Source organism: Theropithecus gelada, chromosome 1, assembly GCF_003255815.1.
Source record: "Theropithecus gelada isolate Dixy chromosome 1, Tgel_1.0, whole genome shotgun sequence".
NCBI classification, from domain to species: Eukaryota; Metazoa; Chordata; class Mammalia; order Primates; family Cercopithecidae; genus Theropithecus; species Theropithecus gelada.
The window spans coordinates 199,725,429-199,747,793 of NC_037668.1; the positions used below are offsets into that span (position 1 = coordinate 199,725,429).

General features: G+C 44.2%; 2 protein-coding genes across 8 annotated transcripts in view; one reads left to right on the forward strand and one right to left on the reverse strand.

Moving 5' to 3' along the window:
• ALDH9A1 (aldehyde dehydrogenase 9 family member A1) overlaps positions 1-3,224 on the forward strand; it is a 41,309-nt gene extending 38,085 nt beyond the window's left edge. For both annotated transcript variants that reach the window (XM_025359925.1, XM_025359934.1), the window contains exons 10-11: positions 331-443; positions 2,292-3,224. In XM_025359925.1, the coding sequence (XP_025215710.1) occupies positions 331-443; positions 2,292-2,386 (208 nt within the window). In that variant the 3' untranslated portion in view covers positions 2,387-3,224. The remainder of the gene's footprint in view (positions 1-330; positions 444-2,291) is intronic.
• Positions 3,225-3,694: 470 nt separating this feature from the next.
• Positions 3,695-22,365, reverse strand: part of MGST3 (microsomal glutathione S-transferase 3) — a 32,168-nt gene continuing 13,497 nt past the window's right edge. Inside the window, exons 2-6 of one of the 6 annotated variants that reach the window (XM_025359990.1) lie at positions 15,696-15,819; positions 14,577-14,650; positions 13,545-13,602; positions 11,212-11,284; positions 3,695-4,050 (exon numbers count right to left, since the gene is read on the reverse strand). In XM_025359990.1, the coding sequence (XP_025215775.1) occupies positions 3,989-4,050; positions 11,212-11,284; positions 13,545-13,602; positions 14,577-14,650; positions 15,696-15,812 (384 nt within the window). In that variant the 5' untranslated portion in view covers positions 15,813-15,819 and the 3' untranslated portion in view covers positions 3,695-3,988. Of the gene's footprint in view, positions 4,051-9,732; positions 10,204-11,211; positions 11,285-11,757; positions 11,878-13,544; positions 13,603-14,576; positions 14,651-15,695; positions 15,910-22,365 lie in introns of those variants that run through there. The other 5 variants (XM_025359962.1, XM_025359944.1, XM_025359972.1 and 2 more) reach the window with 5 other exon arrangements.

Genomic DNA, 22,365 nt, shown 5'->3' on the forward strand with positions numbered 1-22,365 from the left:
TTTTGTGTATGGTGTAAGAAAGGGCTCCACTTTTTTTTTTGCATGTAGATATCCACTTGTTTCAGCACCATTTGTTGAAAAGACTGTTTTTCCCCCATTGAATTTTGGGCACCCTTGTTGCCGTTACTTATTTTAAAGATGCCTTGTGCTTGGGATTATAAAATCCAATCCATGTCTGTTTTGCCTGGATGATCAAAGATTTTAAAACATTTTGAAGAAATGAGAATTTAGTAAGATTTGAGAACCCTAGAACTGGCAGTGTAACTTTTCCTGTTAAAGTAGTAGACTAAGAAACTTTGAATAATGCACACATTCTTTTTTTCTTCATAGGGACATCCAGCGGGCTCATAGAGTGGTAGCTGAGCTTCAGGCTGGAACGTGCTTCATTAACAACTATAATGTCAGCCCAGTGGAGTTGCCCTTTGGTGGATATAAGAAGTCAGGTGAGGAGCTGGGAGGTGTGAATGCAAACCAGGTCTCTAGAGATAGGTCGTAATGCAGACCTTACAAACCAGTATTCCTAAACCTGTCTGCAGATAAGAATCACCTGAGGAAATACAGGTTCCTGGTCCTTTCCCAGATCCACTGTGGCAGTCTCTGGGAATGGAAGTCAAGCATCTTCCCCTACCCAACACTCCCTAAATCTTTCCAGAGGGTTCTGACATATAGCCTGGCTTGTGAACTGCTGATAGATATCTCAAAAAGGTTTGTCTTTTGGGTAGAATACTCTTTCTGCACAGCCTGTGATTGCTGTAAGCATAAAATAAAATCACTCCCTTAGGGGTTCCGTATCAGGATGTCCATCATCATCCACTGTGGAGGTTTTAGATTCCGTTTAGGTAAAGTGTCTCTAAAGTAATATCTCAGTAACTTTGTTTCCTCTGTTATATCAAATTAAAATCTTTAAATTTATCATTCAGCAATCAATTATTATTGTTTTCATTACCCTCGATGGCATACGGGAGTGTGTTTCCTTAGCCACGGCTCATTCATTTCGTTTATTCTATAGTCAGACATATGTTACCACAGCATACAAATTTATAAGTCTGGTATATCAGGAGAGGGTTTGAGGCATCAGGAGTATAGCCAGAACCTTTGGAGTTTGTTGCCTGTAAATATTCATTTACATATTTCTCACGCTGTTCTTCTAGAGTGAAAATTGGTTTGGGCTTTGTTGAGGCATCATTCTAAGAGTCTGACCTCTAGTTTCTGTGGGAAATATTTACAGCCATCACAGTGTTGGCAAATGTATAAACCCTGATGAACACTGATGAGATGGTGGGTGTTAATTTGACAGTCTTATTTGTCCCTGTGGGGTACTCAGAGGAGTCGTACATACAGGCACAAGTGCAGGTGGGAACCAAGGTGCCATCTTAACAACATGTAACATATAATGTTACATGTTAAGTTTCTGATAGTCCCTCAGTGCAGGGAATTATTTGTTTGGAATCAGCAGCTTAGGCCTTTGGAGGGCCTCCTAACTTTCCCTTTCCTTTGGACCAGACCATGCTATGTCGAATGAGAGAGCGAGAAAGATGACCAGACATGCAGAGCAGCACCGGGCCTAACAGGCCTGACCAGCTGTGTGCTGAGGGGATGTGGAAAGCAACAAAACACAGAGCGAGGTCTTCCCAGGACCTTTGTGTGTGATACCATTTGAGTGGTGCTCCCTGGAAATGCACATATTTGGGACCTCAGCCTTGCCCTTAGAAGGCAGAGCCTGCCTAAGTCCAGTGCAGGGTGTACAGGCAGGGCCAAGGGTGGGATACTACCCTTTTAGCACAGTAACCTCATCCACTAGTAATTAGGCAGTGTCTTGGACTCTGAGTAATCAGAGGGACCTTCAGTGCCCCCTCCCCAACATGAGTGGGTAGGTTAAGTTAGTAGTTTGCTCCTACAGGTATATAAGAAATGGTGAATAAGCCTATTGTGTAGAGTTAAGTTTTAAATTAGCATCAGTTTTCAAGGGTGTCAGGTTGATTGTTGTAGAGATTGCCTTTAACACTTGATACAAAATCTGAGCATTTTTCAGACCTCAACCCAGAACAGTAGATACCTGAAATTAAGATTCATATTGGTAAGAAAGAAGACCTGTATATTTCCCTGTCCCCATCCCCAAAGGCCAGTGGGTCATTTTCCCATGCCTAACTCCATTCATAGCTAATATGTGGATTGAGGACTTTATTCCAAAACACTTAGGTTCTATATTCTTCCTTAGCCCTTTGAAGATCATTGTGACTGTTCAGACTATTGTTGTGATGGCTCAACCTGACCGCTTCTCCTCCTTTCAGGATTTGGCAGAGAGAACGGCCGTGTGACAATTGAATATTATTCACAACTGAAGACTGTGTGTGTGGAGATGGGTGATGTGGAATCTGCTTTTTGAAAACCTGCAGTGAAACCTACTGACATGGCCAGGCTGTGGAATGATGCGAATTGGCCCTGTTTACAGAGGCAGTACAACTGAATGTTATTTTTAAATTCAGAATTTTGGCATTCAGGATAAGAGAATGGTTCATGTTACTCTTTCTCTGTCCATCAGCTTCGTCACTGAAAATGTGCATTAAGTGCCTTGTAGATAGTAATCAAGAAAGTTGGCATTCTCCTCAAAGTATATTTTTGTGAAATCTTTTAAGAGCCAGTAACATACTTCTAGAGAGCAGGAAACGGGACTGGGATAATACATCTTCCACACATTTGGCCCACTGACAATGTTAATTCTCTGGCGTATTTCAAAGAACTTGTTCCTGGCTGATCCAAGTGCAGTGGTATTTACAACTAATTGATCACAACCAGTTTCTAGATTTCTTTGTTCCTTCTCCATTCCCACTGCTTCACTTGACTAGTCTTGAAAAAAAACAACAACAACAACAACAAAAACACCTTGTTCCTTTGTAGGTTCCTGGTAGAATCAATAGAGATGATTTCAGCTCATTGACTTTCTTTTAAGCTATATCCCCTTGTCATTTCATTGAGAAAGCTGATAACCGGGATAGGGAGGGGATTAGATAATAGACGGGGTCAAATTCTGTGTGAATGTTAACTTGCCTAGTAAGCACTTTGTCTCTGTTCACTACTGCAATAGAGGAAACCTATCTCCCTATCTTGGGTCCTTGAACTACAGCCTGCTGTCTTACACCAGCAGAGCTACCCTTTAAATGTACAAATTATTTGTACGCTAATGTAATATGGTGAAATTAAAATAAATCACACTGCTAATTCTTTTGCTTTCGTGTTTTGAAACTAAACATATCTTGAGGTTATAGGAGGACAGAGGATAGGGCTGATGTTAAAAGCACAGGTTATAGGAGGACAGAGGATAGGGCTGATGTTAAAAGCACAGGGGCAGGGGGATTTGATCTTTGCAGTAAGAACAAAAGGACGGGTTTGGTTGCAGTGATGAACTTTTTATGGTCCAGGTAAGCATTCAGGCTCCATGTGCATTCTCACCTGGATAAGCAGTGCCTGTCCCTGAAGAGTTGTCAGATCACTGTGGCTTTTCAGACTATTGCAGTCATGCCTCACTCTGCCCCCTTCTCTTCCTTTCAGGAGAAGAGTTTATAAATCATAGCTAATTTAGTAGTCAGAGATAAGGGATGCTTGTTGTCACTGGGCCTGGATCTAGTTATGTATTATGATGAGCAAGTACTGTAGTTTTAGAGCATAAGAACAACCAAATCAGCCTTTCTTGGTGTTTCTTTGCACAGAGGATACATATGTGATACTGGACAAAGCCAATAGCGTTATCTTACCCTGTGTCCGAGGGGATCCTGTGCACCTTAAGCAGTAGGAGCTGCCTGGAAGAAGGTAAGTTTCTGATAGTCCCTCTAAAGCAAGCTTGTCCAGTCTGCAGCCCACGGTCCATATGCAGCCCGGGACAGCTTTGAATGCAGCCAAACACAAATTTGTAAACTTCCTTAAAACATGAGATTTTTTTTTCTGCGATTTTTTTTTTTTCTTTTAGCTCATCGACTATCGTTAGTGTATTTTATGTGTGGCCCAAGACAATTCTTCCAGTGTGGCCCAGGGAAGCCAAATGATTAGACACCTCTGCAAGAGAAAACAGCAGGGGAAAGGGAAACAATATTTAAGTACTCACTGTGTTCCTACTGCTACACTCCTTCTCATTTATTACTCACACTAAGCCTAAGAAAGGGATTATCCCTGATTTTCAAATGAAGAAACAGATTTGGAGACATCTTGGTCCCAGGCAAGTGTGATATTTTATGCCTCTATATAAAATTATGTATCTTTTCATCCATGGTTCCTGGCTCATAACTCCCTTGGTATGGTTTTTTGTTATAATGTTGGGGCACTTCAGGCCTCAGAAAACAGAATGTCCCTCTCTGACCTTCTGTCCTCCTTTTCACCTGCCCAAGGCAGGGCTCCAATCTTCCACCACTTTTCTGATTACGGGTCCTAACACTCCCATTTCAGAAGGGGTCCTGCCTGCTGTCCTGCAGGAAAAAATGCCACACAGAGAAGCCAGGAATCTGAAGACAGGCCTTGCTGGGTTTCCCCACTCAGCCTCCTTTGTATTAGATCATACCCCTTTATCCAGTCACATTTCTACATGGTGTCCGTGTTTCAGTCATGCCTCTCTAATGAAGTCTAAGAGGCCCAAGAGGACAGGCTTCAGGGAGCTTCTGGAGAGCTGAACATGTGGGGGCTTACAGGAAGGTGAATAAGAACACGTGCAGGTGCCAGGAAGGTGGTGCACCCCAACTCCACGGGAACAGAGGCTCCTGTGCTTGGGAGCCTTCCAGACCTGGCTGTATGTATCCCTTCATTTAGTTGTTTATTTGTGTCCTTTAAAATACTTTTTTTTTTTCCCAGAAACAGGGTCTCACTCCATCACCTGGGGTCTCGCTCTGTCACATCACCGAATGAAAGTACAGTGGTGTGATCATAGCTCACTGCAGCCTCGACCTTCCTGGGTTCAAGTGAACCTCCCACCTCTCAGCCTCCCCAGTAGCTGGGACTACAGGTGTGTGCCACCAGGCCTAGCTAATTTTTCTATTTTCTGTAGAGAAAGGGTTTCACCATGTTGCCCAGGCTGGTCTTGAACTCCTGGGCTCAAGTGATCGTCCAACCTTGGCCTCCCAAAGTGCTGGGATTATGGGCATGAGCCACTGCACCTGGCCTAGGATATTCTTTATAATAAACTAGTAAATGCATTTCTGAGTTCTGTGAGCCACTGTAGCAAATTAATCGAACCTCAACTTGAAGCCAGTCAGTCGAGTTCCAGAAGCTTGGACTTGCAGCTGGTTGGAGTCAGGGGCAGTCTTGGACTGAGCCCTCAACCTGTGGGATCTGATGCTATCTCCAGGTAGATAGTGAGAATTGAATTGGAGGATGCCCAGCTGGTGTCCACTGCAGAACTGATTTGCCTGCTTGGTGTGTGAACAGAAAACTCCAACATTTGGTCACAGAAGTCTTCTGTGTTGATTGTTTTATGAGAGCAGAGGAAAAACCGTTTGTCTTCCACATCAGCAAGTCTGGAAGTTGGCAACTTCAAGCCAGATGTGAGTCTCCAATTCCTGTGCTTTCTGCTACCCTCTCTGTTTCCTAGAACTGAACCCAGTATATGTTTCCTATGCTTGCTATAACAAATTACCGCCAACTTAGCAGCTTAAAACAACACAAATTTATTATCTTGCAGTTCTGGAAGTCAGAAATCCCAAAATGGTTTCACGTGGCCAAAACCAAGAAGTTGTCAGGGCCACACTCCTTGAAGAGGCCGTAGGAGAGAATCCTTTTCCAGCTTCTAGAGCGGCACTCCTTGCATTCCTTGGCTCGTATCCCCCTCTTAGATGCCAGCAGCTTAGCATCTTGAGAATCTCTCCCTGTCCTTGCTGCCTTCTTCCCTGTGTAGTCAAACTTCCCTTTGCCTCCCTCTTAGAAGAACACTTAAAGGACATTTAGGGCCCACGCCTATAATCGCAACAGTTTGGGAGGCCAAGGTGGGAGAATTGTTTGAGGCTAGGAGTTTGAGACCAGCCTGGGCAACATAGTAAGACCCCATCTCTACAAATAAATTTTTAAAAAAGGAGCGTGGCAGCCCAAATGTGTAGTCACAGCTACGTGGGAGGCTGAGGCAGGAGGAACACTTGAGCCCAGGAGTTTGAGTTGCAGTGAGCTAGGATCATGCCCGACTGCACTCAGCTTGGGCAACAGGGTGAGACCCTGTCTCCAAAAACAGAAATGAAGACTCTCATTTCCCTCTTCAGACCTATGAATCGGAATCTGCATTTTAACAAGATCCTCGGGTGACTCATAAGCACGTCTGCCAAGTACTGCTTTTAGAGCAATGGTTCTCCACTTTCACTGCACATTAGAATTGCCCAGTGAGAGCTCTGAAAATACCAAGAATCTCATTTAATTGATCTGGGCATCTGGATTTTTTTTTTTTTTTTCTTTTTTTTTTGAGATGGAGTTTCACTCCTTTCGCTCTTGTTGCCCAGGCTGGAGTGCAACGGCACGATCGCGGCTCACTGCAACCTCCGCCTCCTGGATTCAAGCCTGGATTCAAGCAATTTTCCTGTCTCAGCCTCCTGATAGCTGGGATTACAGGCATGCACCACCACACCTGGCTAATTTTGTATTTTTAGTAGAGACGGGGTTTTTCTAAGTTGGTCAGGCTGGTCTCAAACTCCCAACCTCAGGTGATCCACCTGCCTCGGCCTCCCAAAGTGCTGAGATTACAGGCATGAGCCACCACGCCTGGCCTGGATTCTTAAAAGGCACCCAGATGAGCTTAACAGGTAGCCAAGGTTGAAAAGTGCTGCTTTAAGAGCTGTACTATCCAAGTATAGTAGCCTTAGCCATATGCATCTACTTAAATCTAAAAATTCAACTCATCAGTTGCTGTAGCCACACTGAGCTCAGCCACACATGGGTAGGGGTTACACTTTATTGGACAGTGCCGACAGAATATTTCCATCATGTCAGAAGGTTCTGTTGGATAGTGCTGTTTAAGAGGAAAGGAACTGAGAGACTACTCAGTTTTTTATTAAGTTAGGAGAGCATCTTTGGAGGCGAGTGTTACTAGGGATGAAACAGAAAACTGGGCAAACTCTGTGGGTCCTTAGAACGTAAAGAAGATAACCTGGTTGCTGACTTGCTGAACGAGCTACACCAGCAGGTGGCTCTCATGCTTCCTACCACAATTTGCGTGGCTACAAGACCCCTGGTAGGCACTGTGCATGCATTACCGTTTGATCCTCACGAACTTTATATGATAAGTATTTTCATTATCTCCAACTTAGAGCTGTGTAAGCTGAGGCTTAGGGAGGCTAATAAGCTTGCCCAAGGGCACACAGGCACCTGTGTGGGAATACTTAAGGTGGGAATACTTAAGGTTCACTATGGCTCAATTAGGCATTTATAGGCTGGCATGGCTGTCTGATTTTCATCTAGCAAAACTCAGCATGTGTTTCCCTTATACACATAAATGGACTGTTTGGAATGTACACTGCCAATAGATTAGTAGTTAATGGTAGAAATACTTATGCAAAGTTTTTCTCCACAAAACAAGGGACTAGATTGTAAGAGTTATTCTCTAAGCAGCCTTTACCAACTGGATTCTGCCAAGCCCTAGGGTTCCCTGGAAGTGCAGTGAGTGGGGAAGTAGGGCACTGAAAGGCAGAGCTCTCAGTTCTGCACTTCAACCACAGCGCCCTTTATGTACTGAGCTTCCTTACAAAATTCCATCTGAGTCCAGTGTGCAACAGCAAAATGACAAACTGGGATCACATTACAGATGCTCGACCTATGATGGGGCTACATCCTGAGAAATCCAACACACGTTGCAAATATTGTAAGTTGAAATTGCATTTAATACACCTAACCTACCGAACATCATAGCTTAGCCTAGTGACCTTAAACATGCTCTGAACTCTTACATTAGCCAACAGTTGAGCAAAATCATCTGATACAAAGCCTCTTTTATAACAAAGTGTTGAATATCTCATATAACTTATTGAATACTGAAAGTCAAAAATAGAATGTATTGGTACTCAAAGTGTGATTTCTACTGAATGAGTATTGCTTTTTTTTTTTTCTTTGAGACAGTCTTGCTCTGTCACTCATGCTGGAGTGCAGTGGTGTGATCTCGGCTCACTGCACATTCTGCCTCCTGGGTTCAAGTGATTCTCCTGTCTCAGCCTCCCAAGTTGCTGAGATTACAGGCGTGCACCATCACACCTGGCTAATTTTTGTATCTTTAGTAGAGATGGGGGTTCATCATTTTGGCCAGGCTGGTCTCGAACTCCTGACCTCAGGTGATCTGTCCACCTTGGCCTCCCAAAGAGTTGGAATTACAGGCATGAGCCACCATGCCTAGCCTGAGTCTTGCTTTTGCACCATCATAATATTAAAAAGTCGTTAAGTCGAACTGTCAGAAGTTGGGGACCATCTGTAGTTTGAAAAGTATACCCTGTTAAGACTTTTAAAGGTGAAAAGCCAGCTTCATCTCCAGATCTTCCCTGCCCTGCTTCACTGATGCCTGCTGTTCTTTGTGCAGTGAGAAAGGAAACCTCGGCAAGTTCTCTGACCTCTCTAAATGTGTTTCTTACGAAGCAAAAACCAAAACCCTGTCTTATTGTAAATTCTCAATTACATCATTTTTTCAAGCCAGGACCAAAAATCCCTACCATTCATCATCACCAGCATTTCATAAAGAACGTTTTAATGTAAAAAATACAAGTAAAAGCTTTATGAAAAACAGTCCTCATTTTCCTTATTTTACTCCACTGGTGAAACTTTCTCATGAACTAACACTGGAGTGTGTGCTGGTCTGGTCCAGCCTCCTCATCAAATGCCCCAAGGGCTCCAGGTGGCCATTTGGCCAAGGCTGACCATCTTCAATGGCTGGCCATGGCATTCCATCCTTAAATGCTTCATCTTTGGAGCTTAAGCAATAAACTGGTACAATGGAAAATGCATGGATTTTAGAGTCAGGACTGGGTTCAAATACTGTCTCTCATCCTCAAAGGCTATTGAGCATTTGAAAAAGCGCTAGTGCAACTGAAGAACTGCTCTTTTATTTACATTTTATCAATTTAAATTTAGGTGGCCACATGTGGCCAATCGGGCAGCGCAGGTCTAGACACTCTATTTCCTTTTAAGGTAGTTTATGGCCACATCAGTGTTTTGGAGTAACTATGTTATACTGCCAACTTGGCAGTGTTCTCTAAACCAGCTGAAATCTTCTAAGTCTTCCTCATTTGTACCTAGGCAGTCAGATCTTTATTTCTAAATGTAGAAAGTTACATTCATCTCTGTTAAGTTTCATCTTAGTCTACTGCTTTAGTTTTTAAGCAACAGAAACAATCTTTAATAGAAACTTAATTTGTATTTATTTGAGACAGGGTCTTGCTCTGTCACCCATGCTGGAGTGTAGCAGTGTGATCATAACTCACTATAGCCTTGACATCCTGGGCTCAAGTGATCCTCCCACCTTAGCCTCCCAAGTAGCTGGGACTACAGACATGTGCCATCATGCCTGCCTAACTCTTGTATTTTTTTTTTTTGTTTTTTTTTTTGTAGAGCTGAGGTTTTGCCATGTTGCCCAGGCTGATCTTGAACTTTTGGGCTCAAGCGTTCCTTTGGCCTCCGCCTCCTTTCAAAGTGCTGGGATTGCAGAAGTAAGCCACTGTCACAGCTGAGATTTTTTTAAAAAGATCTTTACTGTTATCCTAAGTATCTGTAGCAAGTGATAATAGCATATCCTGAGAGCTAAAATATTTTTCTTTAATTTTTCACCACTGTGGCATGACTATACATACATCACTACAATCAGACTTTTTCTCAACCTCACATACTACAGAAACATGTGCTGGAAGGATGAGGAGAGGGTGCACTGCTTGTGGCTCCTCTCTCATCTAGTAGAACTAGCTACTGATTTCAGATACAGACTCAAACGGAAATGAGTGGTAAGAGTCAGGAGTTTTAGGTATGAGGCTGACGCCAGGTAAGTTTTTATTATATTTAGAAAAAAAAATGTAACTGGAAATAAAGGTAAGTCATTTAAAATGAATAAGAGTTTTTAAACCCCTAAAATTCTTTAATGGCAGCATTTGGATCCACTGCCCAAGCCACTTTTAACCCAACCAAGATGCTGGAAAGCAGAGCACACGGTTGTGCCCACCAAGCCCAGGAGGGCGATGGACCCCAGGGCTCCTCGACTACGTTTGCTGGGTTCTGAAAAAGAAGAAAGAACAAGTTACCAGGAGTGCTCCAGAATTACGACGCTTTCAACATTCGCAAGTCATTCTGTCATGGCATCTGAGGTTGTACATTAGACAAACTGGCCTTAGGAGGTTAACTAACTCTTTTGCCTGAAGCTGTTGGCAAGTCAGATACCACATGCCAAGTAATGTGCCACAGTAGTATTGCCTGGATCTTAAAAAATTATGGGATAATAATTACAGCAACTTTGCTCCAGGACCTTTGGAAGGAGTTGCCTCTGTTTCAAAGAAATGCAGCCAAAAATGGCTTTTCCTCCTCCTTACTCAGATTATAGCAGGTATAGTAATGATGAGGCTCTGGAGTTGAACTGCATGGATTTGATTCCTAGTTTACTAGTTTATGCTTAGTAGCTCTGTGACCTACAGCTTTAATCATGCTGAGTCCCAGTTTCCTAATTTGTAAAATGCAGTATCTATATTACAGAATTGTTGTAAGGTTAAATAACATATGCAAAGTTCTTATAGTGGTTGGCACATAGAAAATGCTCAATAAAAGTAAGTTTTGTTACAAAAGAAAAAAAAAAAGAAAACAGACCTTTTACCTAAATATCAAGTGACTTCCCCTTTTCTCGAATTCCCAAGAAGAAAAATACAGTAGCATAAGATTTTATTTTATTTTTTTGAGACAGGATCTTGCTCTGTCTCCCAGGCTGGAGTATAGTAGTGTAATCATGGCTCACAGCAGCCTGAAACTTCTGGGCTGAAGCAATCATTCCACCTCAGTCTCCCAAATAGCTGGGACTACAGGTGTGCACCACCAGATCCGGCTAATTTTTGTATTTTTTGTAGAGACAGGGTTTCACCACATTGCAGAGGCTGGTACCCAACTCCTGAGCTCAAACAATCTGCCTGCCTTGGCCTCCCAAAGTGCTGGGATTACAGGTGTAAGCCACTGTGCCTGGCCAGCATAGGATTTAAAATTTAAAATTTGTTTCCTTGGCAAATGTCAATATGTACTAACCTCCTGTGTAATAGCCATAAGCATAAAGAACTCGTCCAACAATCCAGGCCAAGCCCAGGCCGGAAGCTATACGCTAAGAAAAAAGGGCTACATTAGTATTTGCATGAAACAAACAAGCAAACCTTTATTAACATCTAGGGTTGATTACACAATACGTTAGCAAAAAGTTAGTAATTTCATGGTTTGGCTAACCACTCCCCACCCAAACTAGGTAGAATTAACTTAGTTTCAGTCAGGAAAATAAAATATCTGTGATTCTTCTATGACTGGCTTGGCTTGTGGACCTCAGAGATGAGTACTGGCCTTCTCCTAGACAGGTGGGATGGAAGGAATCCCCCCACTTGCCCTGGGCATCTTGGGGAACTTGTGCTAGAGCAAGAGAAGGACATGTGGGCCAGGCGGTCTCAGGGCAAGCCAGAAAAGGGAACTGCCCCAAAGTCAGGACTAGGGGAAATGCCGTTTTCTCAAATGGGCCTCTGAGCATGAGACTGACTGAAGACTCAGCTGCTGTTCTATGTAAAGTCAGTCACTGGCAGGGATGGGTGCAGGTGGTTCTGCAGGCTACACTAGGGGTGTACCTCCACTAGAAAGAGGGGGAGAGCTTCTTGTATTGTGAACCCCAGAATACATGGTCTTTGAGAGAAAAGTCTCCCTGTTCCCAATGCCCTTGAGCAGAGAGAATAAAAACTTAGATGAAAAATCCTTCCCTTTGGCTGCCATGCTGGGGTGACTTCTTTGGTTAAGAAAAGCAAGGAGAGAACACAGAAGAGGGCGTGTGAGAAGGCCACCTTCCCCAGTGTCTTTCCCACTCAGCAGTGCTACTGGTAGGGAAAAGGTTACTGCATCGGGGTCTTTGTTTGTTTGAGTTGACTTTGGGTAACGTTAAATATCAACAGGAGGGTGAAACAAATGAAAACAAACGCCAGTCCCTCAAGTCACGATGTAGCAGCTCTAGCCTCTGCCGGGCCCTTCTTTACTATAATGTTGCCTAATGACTGGCAACCTAGGAACAATTGTTAGGTGCTTGTCCCCAGACTAGCTCTTATTTTTCAGAACGACCCACAAGGAATGGGGTCCAGGGATGTGAGCTAGGAATGGGGATGGAGTGGGGACACCAAATGAGGCCTAATCTAGAGACCTGGGCTATTCAGACCAGCTAGTCTAGTCACTTGCTAGGAATGGGGGTCTTGAGAGGCACCAGAAAGATACCCTTTCCTAAGAGACACAAGAGCAGTAGATGTTTCTTTGAAAAAAAATGCAGGCCTTCAAGGTCATGAGCAGTAGATGTGCCACTCTGGCAGCTTTTTAACAAAAGTACCAGGCATTCAGGTGTGGACCAGATGGTTAGGAAAGGCTTAGCACCAGAAGTCTGAAGGGCCACCACTCTGGTCAGGACTCAATTTCAGGAGATAATCTGGCCCCGGAAAAGGGAACACTTCTGTCCAAGACAAGACCCAAATGACAATTAATTAGAGGCAGATAAACGTGCTTTATTTAGATATGTTTAAGTGCAGACTACATCTCCAGCCCACAGGGCTATCTATACTGCAGAGGCCTGCAAGGCCCTGGTGATCTGCCTCCTCACCCCTCTGCCCTCTGTTGCTGACCCTCTCCTGGCTCCACTGGCTTCTCACTGCTCACCAAACAAACCAGACAGGTGCCTGCCTCGGGCCTTGCTTGTCTTCTGGCTGGAGGTTGGGAGACACGTGCAGCACCTGCTCCCTCACCTCCTTTTACACTTGCTTAACTATCATCTCAGCAAAGCCCCCCTCCCTGACCACCCTATTCAAAATTATCCCACTCCACACCCCCTTTCCACCTTTGCTGCTTTGTTTTCTTCTCTGCACTCACCACCTCCTAACACATGATGTCATTTACTTAGGTTTTGCTTTTTGTCTGCGACCACCCCATCCCCTACAACAAAAAGGCAAGCTCTACGAAACCAGGGGTCTTTGTCTGCTTTGATCACTGCTTTACCCCAGGTGGTGAGTGACAGTTTGCTGTGTGAATGAATTAATACAACAAATGAACTCTTATAGACATGAAACTTAGAATCAGACAGACCTGGGTTCAAATTCTAATCCTTCTACTCTGTAGCTATTTGACCTCGTGAAGTTTAAATAGTATCTGAGAGGCTTTACCTTATCTGTAAAATATGAGGAAAATCCCACCTACTTTAAAGAACTCTGTAAGAAATAATTGAATAAAATCCTTTTAAATATACGGTGCCTAGACACTGAAGATATTCATTGCATGTTTATTTCCTCCTTCTGTCCCCGATAATAGCTCAGTGAACTACATCCAAACAGATGGACACCTCCTGGAAAACTTACCGGGTGGTAAACACCTCCAACAGCTAGAAAAAATAAGAAGGGAGGATACACTTCCAACCTGGAATTGACAGAAAGAAACTTTTAAAAAGTGCCCTTTTTAAGTATGCCTGTGTAGAATTATGAATCTTTTTTTTTTTTAGAAAAGACGGAGTCTCTCTGTCGCCCAGGCTGGAGTGCAGTGGCGTAATCTTGGCTCACTGCAACCTCCACCTCCCGGGTTCAAGTGATTCTCGTGCCTCAGCTTCCTGAGTAGCCGGGATTACAAGTGCCTGCCACCATGCCTGGCTAAGTTTTGTAGAGATGGGGTTTTGCCATGCTGGCCAAGCTGGTCTCCAACTCCTGACCTCAAGTGATCCACCCACCTCAGCCTCCCAAAGTGCTGGGATTACAGATGTGAGCCCACCTCACCCGGCCAGCATTATGAATCTTTACATCTTCCTCGCCAAGTTAGACGCTTGGGGGCAAAAAGAAACGTTGACTGCAGGGAGAAGACCTGGTCACTAACATCCACCCTCTTTTGCTCCGCATGGGATTAGAGGTCACTTGGAACATGCTGAGTAAAAGGACCTCACATCTAACCAATGGAAGTGGAAGGTCCTGGTGAGTCACAGTGGGTTTCCTTACAGCATTCAAAACCTCTTTACTCCCTAGGCCTGGGAGAGTCGACATCAGTTTAGATGGGTCATGCTGCAAAACTGTAGCAGGTAATGCAACCATGAAGACACTTTTTGAAAAGAATATCCAGAGTTGACATCAGTTTAGATGGGTCATGCTGCAAAACTGTAGCAGGTAATGCAACCATGAAGACACTTTTTGAAAAGAATATCCAGAAATCCCACCATTCCAACCACTCTTCAGTTTGCTTAATAGTCAATGTGTTCACATACATAATTTTTGAAGACTTTTAATGAGGTGCCCATGATTATCACCGTCACTATGACTCAGCAGATACAGCGCACTAAGGGCTGAGGTGTTAGACGGAAAACACCCACTCTGCAGATGTCTTTGGTGCCCGGCAGGGCCAACACTCACGTGTTCTGGTGGGCTCGCTGAATGCAGTTGAAGAGGTGCCCATTTTCAGGGTCCGTGCTGTACATGGTAGGATACTGTCACAACAAAGCACATACTGATTAGATGGTCAAGAGTAGCATTCAGTGTTGAAAGTTAAAATCAACCTTAAAAATAATATATTCCAAAGTATCTTCTTTCACACCCTTGATAGATGACCATTCGATTTCTGCTTATTTACAGTGACAAGGGTCTCAATTCTCAGACACAGATTCAATGTTTCTATTAAATATCCAGGAATAAGAATGTATGTCTGCGCTGTAGCTGCACAAGGGAAAGAGGCAGCTTTGTGCCAAACTCTGCTTTTCATTGACGTTAAGCATCAACGGTGGATTTCAGATGCATTACAAAGATACCGTAGGGAAATAGAGCCTTCCTAAGAGTCATCAAATACCACATCCTTTTAAGATTTCCCTTAATAGAAGAACAGAAATTGAGTGTGTGAGAATCTTAATGGAAGTGTCCATTGGAAGGAAAAAAAAAAAAGAAACTAAATATAAAAACTTAAAAGAAGCTCTAGTAAGGGAGTTTAATTATTAAGTTGCTAAACAGAAACAGACATTTAAAATTGCTCACCAGGGACAACCTTAGTAATTATCCCTTGTACATCACCTAAAACTAAAGGAAGTATTTAATAGACCACCTTCCTATGTCTAAGTCCAGGCTAATCTCAACACCAAATACCTCTTTTCTACTTGGAAAACAGGAAAATCATCTTACAACATCATTTTTAAAGTGGCACACCATGAAACAATGTTGCTATTTAACCCACTGTAGAAAATACCGTGACTCTTCCTAGCAAATAGCTCCAGCCAAAAGTGTACTATTGGAATCCCAGCATACCTGGTCTTTCTACAGAAGAGACAAAGTCAAACAAGATGGAAACTACTCCCTAGCAGGGCCCCATATTTCTTGCCTCTTTCCCACCACGAAGAAGCAGAATCGCTAATAGATCCAGTCCTGAAACTGCCACTTTTCACAACTAACTCCTTGCCTCTCCCTCCATGGCTGAAAACAAGTTTTTGGCTAAGCCTGTGGCCCCCAGACAAACCTACAAGGGTACCAGCTTGTGTTCCCACTTACCTCCACTTTGTACTTCTTGCGGGCCTTGGAAACATTGATGGCTAGGTGGGCCACCATTATAAAGCTGGCAGCACCAGTTAGAAGCACAAAACCATATTCCTTAGAGAGGACAGCCATCTTGCGTCTGTGGAAGAAAGAACATGTTGGGACAGCCCCCAGCACTGTGGCTATTTCATGGTGTGAAGCCTTAGGGAGCAGCATGCTTTATTAATGGGAAATGCATAAATAGAGACCAAAAAAAGGTGTGAGTCAATCTGATGTTTCTAAGAAGTCATCAGAGACAGTACCATATAAAATAATTTAAAAATTACTCAACTATGCAGTCTATACACAGAAAAGTATACAATCATGTATCTTTTTTTCTCTTTTGTGCCTGGGAGATTCTGATCAACATTATGAATTTATCTACATCACTGCAGTAGTCATTGCTGTAGAAAAATATAGCCAACAAAAATCACATGATTGAAAAAATATTTAACATGGTAAAATGCTAAAGTGTACATTACATTGGGAGGGGGAGGGAGGGAGTGAGGGGAGCAGAGCTTGGTGGGAAAGAGGGATGGAGAAGGAAAGAGAGGGAGGGGAGAGAGAGAGAGGGAAGGGGAAAGGTGGAGGGGGGAGAGAGAGAGATAGAGAGAAAGAAAGCAAGAAACCAAGCATCCAAAATAGTATATGCATAAGTGATTCCAAGTTTTTTGCCTTCAGGCATGGGGGACACTGTGAGCGCAGGACCCCCGAGGCCTCCTTTCGACCCTGGGGCATGTGCAGGTGCAGCAGCAGACATCTCACACAGGTAGGGGAAGGCCCAGGCTGAGTACTTTGAAAGCAGAGCATGGCTCCTGAGCCTCTGAGGCTTTGGGCAGCTCCTAAGAACTCAGATTGCCCAACAAATCATCACTTCAAAACTAGCCCCATGTAGAGTTCTGATGGTTGCGACTGATTTTGAAATGCATTTTAAAAGGATGATGCAAATCCATACAGCAAAGTATCAGTTGTGGATTCTAGGTGTTAGCTATACGGACAGTCAATGTCCGATTCTTTCAACTTTTCTGTATGTTTGAAATGTTTCATGGTAAAACGTTTGGAGAAAAAGCTAAGCCCAGCTCATTTCCCATTGTTCAGCGTTTTCAGCTAAGTTATTCTCCTGCCCCTGGAGGAAAGGAGAGAAAGAAAGAAAGGGACTGGGCAGCAAGAACAGAACTTGGCAGGTGGGAGTGAAAACAATCCCATGGTAAATTGGTGCTGCCCCTCCAACCGCTCTGAGCTCTGACCACCAGATGGAAGAAGGGCCAGAGCATGACGGGGCCCAAAGGAGCGGGGAGCATGTTTCAACGGATCGCTCGTGGGCTGCCTATGGTGGGCAAGGCCTCCACGAGCCAGCAGCTCCGGTGTGCGTTCTGCCTTCAGCTCTACAATTTCCATCCCTGGTAACTGCCTGGCTTCAATCCCTGCTTTTAACTTAGGAGGGTTACCCTACTCTGGAATGTATCTAATCGTCCTAACAAACCAACCAATAAGATGGTAAATCCTTATTTTCAAAAGAGGTTAAGTAATGTTTCCAAGGTGTAAAACAGACAGTGACAGACCTGGGACCCCCATTCAGATTCATTTGGTTCCAATATTCCCTTTCAGTATCACTTGAAAATTTAGAGTCAAACTGACACCGTGGTCGGAGCATCTTCCTTAAAACAGAATTTGGGGTAGGCATGCAGCTCAGTTCATTAAAAGTAAGTTTCTCTTAGCTCAGCAAAATACTTGTCACCCAGGCCGGAGTGCAGTGGCATGATCTCAACTCACTGCAAGCGCCATCTCCCGAATTCAAGTGATTCTCCTACCTCAGCCTCCCGAATAGCTGGGATTACAGACGCGCGCCACCACACCCAGCTAATTTTTGTATTTTTAGTAGAGACGGGGTTCCGCCGTGTTGGCCAGGCTATTCTCGAACTCCTGAGCTCAGATGATCCACCCACCTTGGCCTCCCAAAATGCTGGGATTACAGGCGTGAGCCACCGCACCCAGCCTAACAGGCCTAACTTCTAAAAACCCCTCCTTCCCACCATGGTTCACGATAATTCTCATCAGTTTTCCCCTTCTATAGTCTTCACTCTGAGCTGCTCTCTGAGGCAGGCCTGCTGCTTCTCCCAGGGCTGGGGGCACACACTGCAGCAGGCTGGCTCCACAGGTCAGCAGATCCTGGCCTGTCTGGGCAGCTGCACAGAGCAAGGAGTCTCTGGCTTCCCTCCAAGCTTCCTTGTCCACATTCTCTTCCCAAGTGTAGAAAGTCAGCATGAGGAGGGAGCCACAGTAGTTAGTAAAAGAAATACAGAGTGTGAATTCCGAACACCTCTTTGAAAATAAATAAAAATGACTGAACCTCCAGCCTACCCTTAAACTGAACACATTTGGGGCAAACAGGTCATTTAAAATAAAGCTGCCACCTGGGCACGGTGGATCACACCTGTAATCCCAACAATTTGGGAGGCCAAGGTGGAAGGAACACTTGAGGCCAGGAGTTTGAGACCAGCCTGGGCCACACAGGGAGACTCTCATGTCTACTCAGGAGGCTGAGGTGGGAGGATCGCCCGAGCCCAGGAGGCTGAGGTTGCAGTTAGCTATGATTGCATCACTGCCTTGAAGCATGGGGCAATAGAGCAAGACCCTGCCTTAAAAGAAAAGGTGCCTCTGTCAGAAGCAGTAAAATTTTTTTTTTTTTTTTTTTTTTTTTTGAGGCGAAGTCTGGCTCTGTCGCCCAGGCTGGAGTGCAGTGGCCGGATCTCAGCTCACTGCAAGCTCCGCCTCCCGGGTTTACACCGTTCTCCTGCCTCAGCCTCCGGGGTAGCTGGGACTACAGGCGCCCACCACCTCACCCGGCTAGTTTTTTGTATTTCTTAGTAGAGATGGGGTTTCACAGTGTTAGCCAGGATGGTCTCGATCTCCTGACCTCGTGATCCGCCCGTCTCGGCCTCCCAAAGTGCTGGGATTACAGGCTTGAGCCACCGCGCCCGGCCAGAAGCAGTAAAATTTAAGGACAATAAAATTAAGCATATTTGCTTTAGGTCAAAGTTTGCAAATCAACAGAGTCAACTTTCAGACTCTAATCTTTGGACAGGATGCTGGGCTCCCTGGCTACGTGCAGGGCTACCTTGTGTCAGTCCAGCACTTTTCAGCTCACTTTTACTCTTCACAAAAATCCTGTTTGCTCCACTTTATAGAAAAGGAAATAGAGGCTCATTAAATGAGGGCAGAGCTAAGACCAGAGCAGGTTTTAGAATTCTCCCCCAAAACACTCCAGCTAGCCCAGGCAACACATTCAAATTTGGTGGCTTAGTCACTGACTTCTATTTTTCTTAATTTTAAGAGGTTAAGGTAGGTAAGTGGCAAGATAGAGAAGTGCCTCTTGCATAGATGTCTCTGTCACAGCAAAGCAACTGCTCTACAATCTACAGTTAGAATCTACAATTAGAAATCAATATTTACTACTGAGCCCCTCTTTTAAAGTATAAATGCAATCTGTGAGGTTAAACCTGATGGGCCTTTGCACCCTAGTGAAAGTTACTCTCCTCAGACTTTGTTAAGGTATGTATGGCGTATGAATCTGGATGAGGACAAGCAGAGCCGGGAACAGTTAGGACCTTGGAAAGGCAATGAATTCACCGTAAGGGTACCCAGCTACAGCAATGGTTTGCAGAGGACGCATACTCAGTCACAGGGACAGTGTAAGTGCCTGGGGCAGCAGCGTGCCTGTTCTCCCTGAGGGTCCCCCCGCACGAGCCACAGACACATCTGCATAGGTGCAGGAGCAATGCCTGCAAAGCTGCCTGCGTGAAGGGCAGCAGCGGCCCTCCCTGACACTGCCTTGCACTCCTACCAAGTGAGGTGTCCTGCTTTATACGCCATAACAACCTTCACTTAGAGCAGGACCATGTTTGTCTGCATCTTCCATGCCAAGCACAGTGTGCACGCTCATAGATACTTACGGAATAAATGATTTGAGCTGCAACTCCAGGTGTCTTTCAGAATGACCACCACCACACGCCCCGCCCCCCCGAACACACACCTGAGATCATCTCTATCATCTGACACAGTGTCTGGTATAAAGTACGCACCTAACCAATTTAAGTTTCCGTGTCTTCCCTCAAAAGTATCTGCTGAAACCACGGAAGAAACTGAATGTATTTAGGAAAGACTGGCTTATGACTAATCCAGAAAGAGAAATCTTAAGAAAGAGGAATTCAGAACACAGAGAAAACTCTGTCATAGTTGCTGAAAAATGGTTAAATCTTCTCTTTCAAGGAAAGAATCAGCTGAATTAAATCAACATTCAAAAAAACTATCATTTGCTAAATCATTATTTTCTGAAGATACCAAGGCGAAGAGGCAGATATTCCCATTCCTTAGAGAGTAGCTTTTGTGTGTGTGGGTGTGCACCAGGAAGGGGATGCAGCTCAGTTCACAGTGGCCACACTCTAGGCAGCCGCAGCCACACCCTGGGTTGTGCCAGCCCCAGAGGTAGCAGATTGCTTCCAGGGACAGGGTGGAAGAACTGATAGCTGGCACCCCACTAATCTCTGGCACGAGCACTCATTTGAACTGCACACCACATTTTGCTGATTATATATCTGCTCTGTGTCACCAGAAACCCTTTTATGGACCTAACAAGATAAGGTTCTTTTTTTTTTTTTTTTTGAGACGGAGTCTCGCTCTGTCGCCCAGGCTGGAGTGCAGTGGCCGGATCTCAGCTCACTGCAAGCTCCGCCTCCCGGGTTCACGCCATTCTCCTGCCTCAGCCTCCCGAGTAGCTGGGACTACAGGCGCCCGCCACATCGCCCGGCTAGTTTTTTGTATTTTTTTTAGTAGAGACGGGGTTTCACCGTGTTAGCCAGGATGGTCTCGATCTCCTGACCTCGTGATCCGCCCGTCTCGGCCTCCCACAGTGCTGGGATTACAGGCTTGAGCCACCGCGCCCGGCCAAGATAAGGTTCTTGAGAGTGGGAACTTTGCCCTTGGCTTTCTCTTCTACATAGGGCTATAGACACAGTCCAACAGTCCTTTCTGAGTTGAACTTTAATACAGGTGTAGATGACTTTGCAATTCACTTGGTTATATCGTAGCATTTGTTAATCATTATGCAGTTTCCTGGATTAGTCATAAACCAGCAGTATAAATTAGTATTTATGAACTGAAACCTTCTACCACACACAGCCATGGGTTTCAGTGATGGACTGCATATTTAACAATGGCCCCACAAGACTGTAATGGAGCTAAAAAATTCCTGTTGCTTAGTGACATCATAGCCACTGTGCCATTGTAACATCATAGTACACTGCATCATTCACATGTTTGTGGTGATGCTGGTGTAAACAAACCTACTGCGCTGCCAGTCATATAAAAGTATAGCATGTATAATTATGTACAGCACTTAATACTTGATAATGATCATAAATAACAGTTACTGGTTTATGTAGTTACTATACTATGCTTTTTAGCATTATCATCTATTCCTTCTACTTATTAAAAAAAAAATGTTAACTGTCAAACAGGTGCAGGCAGGTCCTCCCTGAGGCATTCCAGAAGGCCTTGTGACCATAGGAGAGGACAGCTCCACACATGGCAGGTATGTCCATGTGACCTTCCACTGGGCAAGATGTGGAGGCAGAAGATGGATACTGATGATCCTGACCCTGTATAGGCCTAGGCTAATGTGTGTGTTTGTGTCTTAATTTTTAACAAAAAAGCTTAAAAAGTAACTATGAAATAAAGTTTTAAAAATAGAAAAAATTTCACTTCCAATTAGAAACCTACAGACAGAGGCCATCAGCTCAAAGTCAGTACAGGCGTTCTGAACTGAATGGTGTTGCTTCTTTAAAAATAAAAAAAGTATTTAAAACATAGAAAAAAATCTTATAGAATAAGGATATGAAGAAACAATTTTTGGCCAGGCATGGTGGCTCATGCCTGTAATCCTAGCACTTTGGGAGGCCAGGGCGGGCAGATCACTTGAGGTCAGGAGTTCAAAACCAGCCTGGCCAACATGGTGAAACCCTGTCTCTACCAAAAATATAAAAAAATTAGCCAGGCAAGGTGGTGAGCGCCTGTAATCCCAGCTAGTTGGGAGGCTGAGGCAGGAGAATTGCTTGAATCCGGGAGGTGGAGGTTGCAGTGAGCCGAGACTGCACCACTGCACTCCAGCCAGGGAGACCCAGCGAGACTCTTGTCTCAAGAAAAAAACATAACAAAACAAAAAACAAGGAAACAATTTTTATGCAGTTACAATGTGTTTGTGTTTTAAGCTAAGTGTTGTCACAAAAGATTCAAAAGTTTAAAAATTATAGTAAAAAAGCTTCAGTAAGCTAAGCTAAGGTTAACTTATGGAAGAAAAAAATATTAAAAAATGAAGGTAGTGTAGCCTAAGTATACAGTGTACGCAAGGTCTGCCGGTGTACAGAAGTGCCCTAGGCCTTCACACTCACCACTCACTCACTGACTCATCCAGAGCCACTTCCAGTCTTGCAGGCTCCATTCATGATAAGTGCCTTCTACAGGTGTACCATTTTTTGTCTTTTATACCATATTGTTACTGGATCCTTTCGAAGTTTTTAGATATGTTTAGACAGACAAATCCATACCACTATGTTACAATCGCCTATGGTATTCAGTATAGTAACATTAC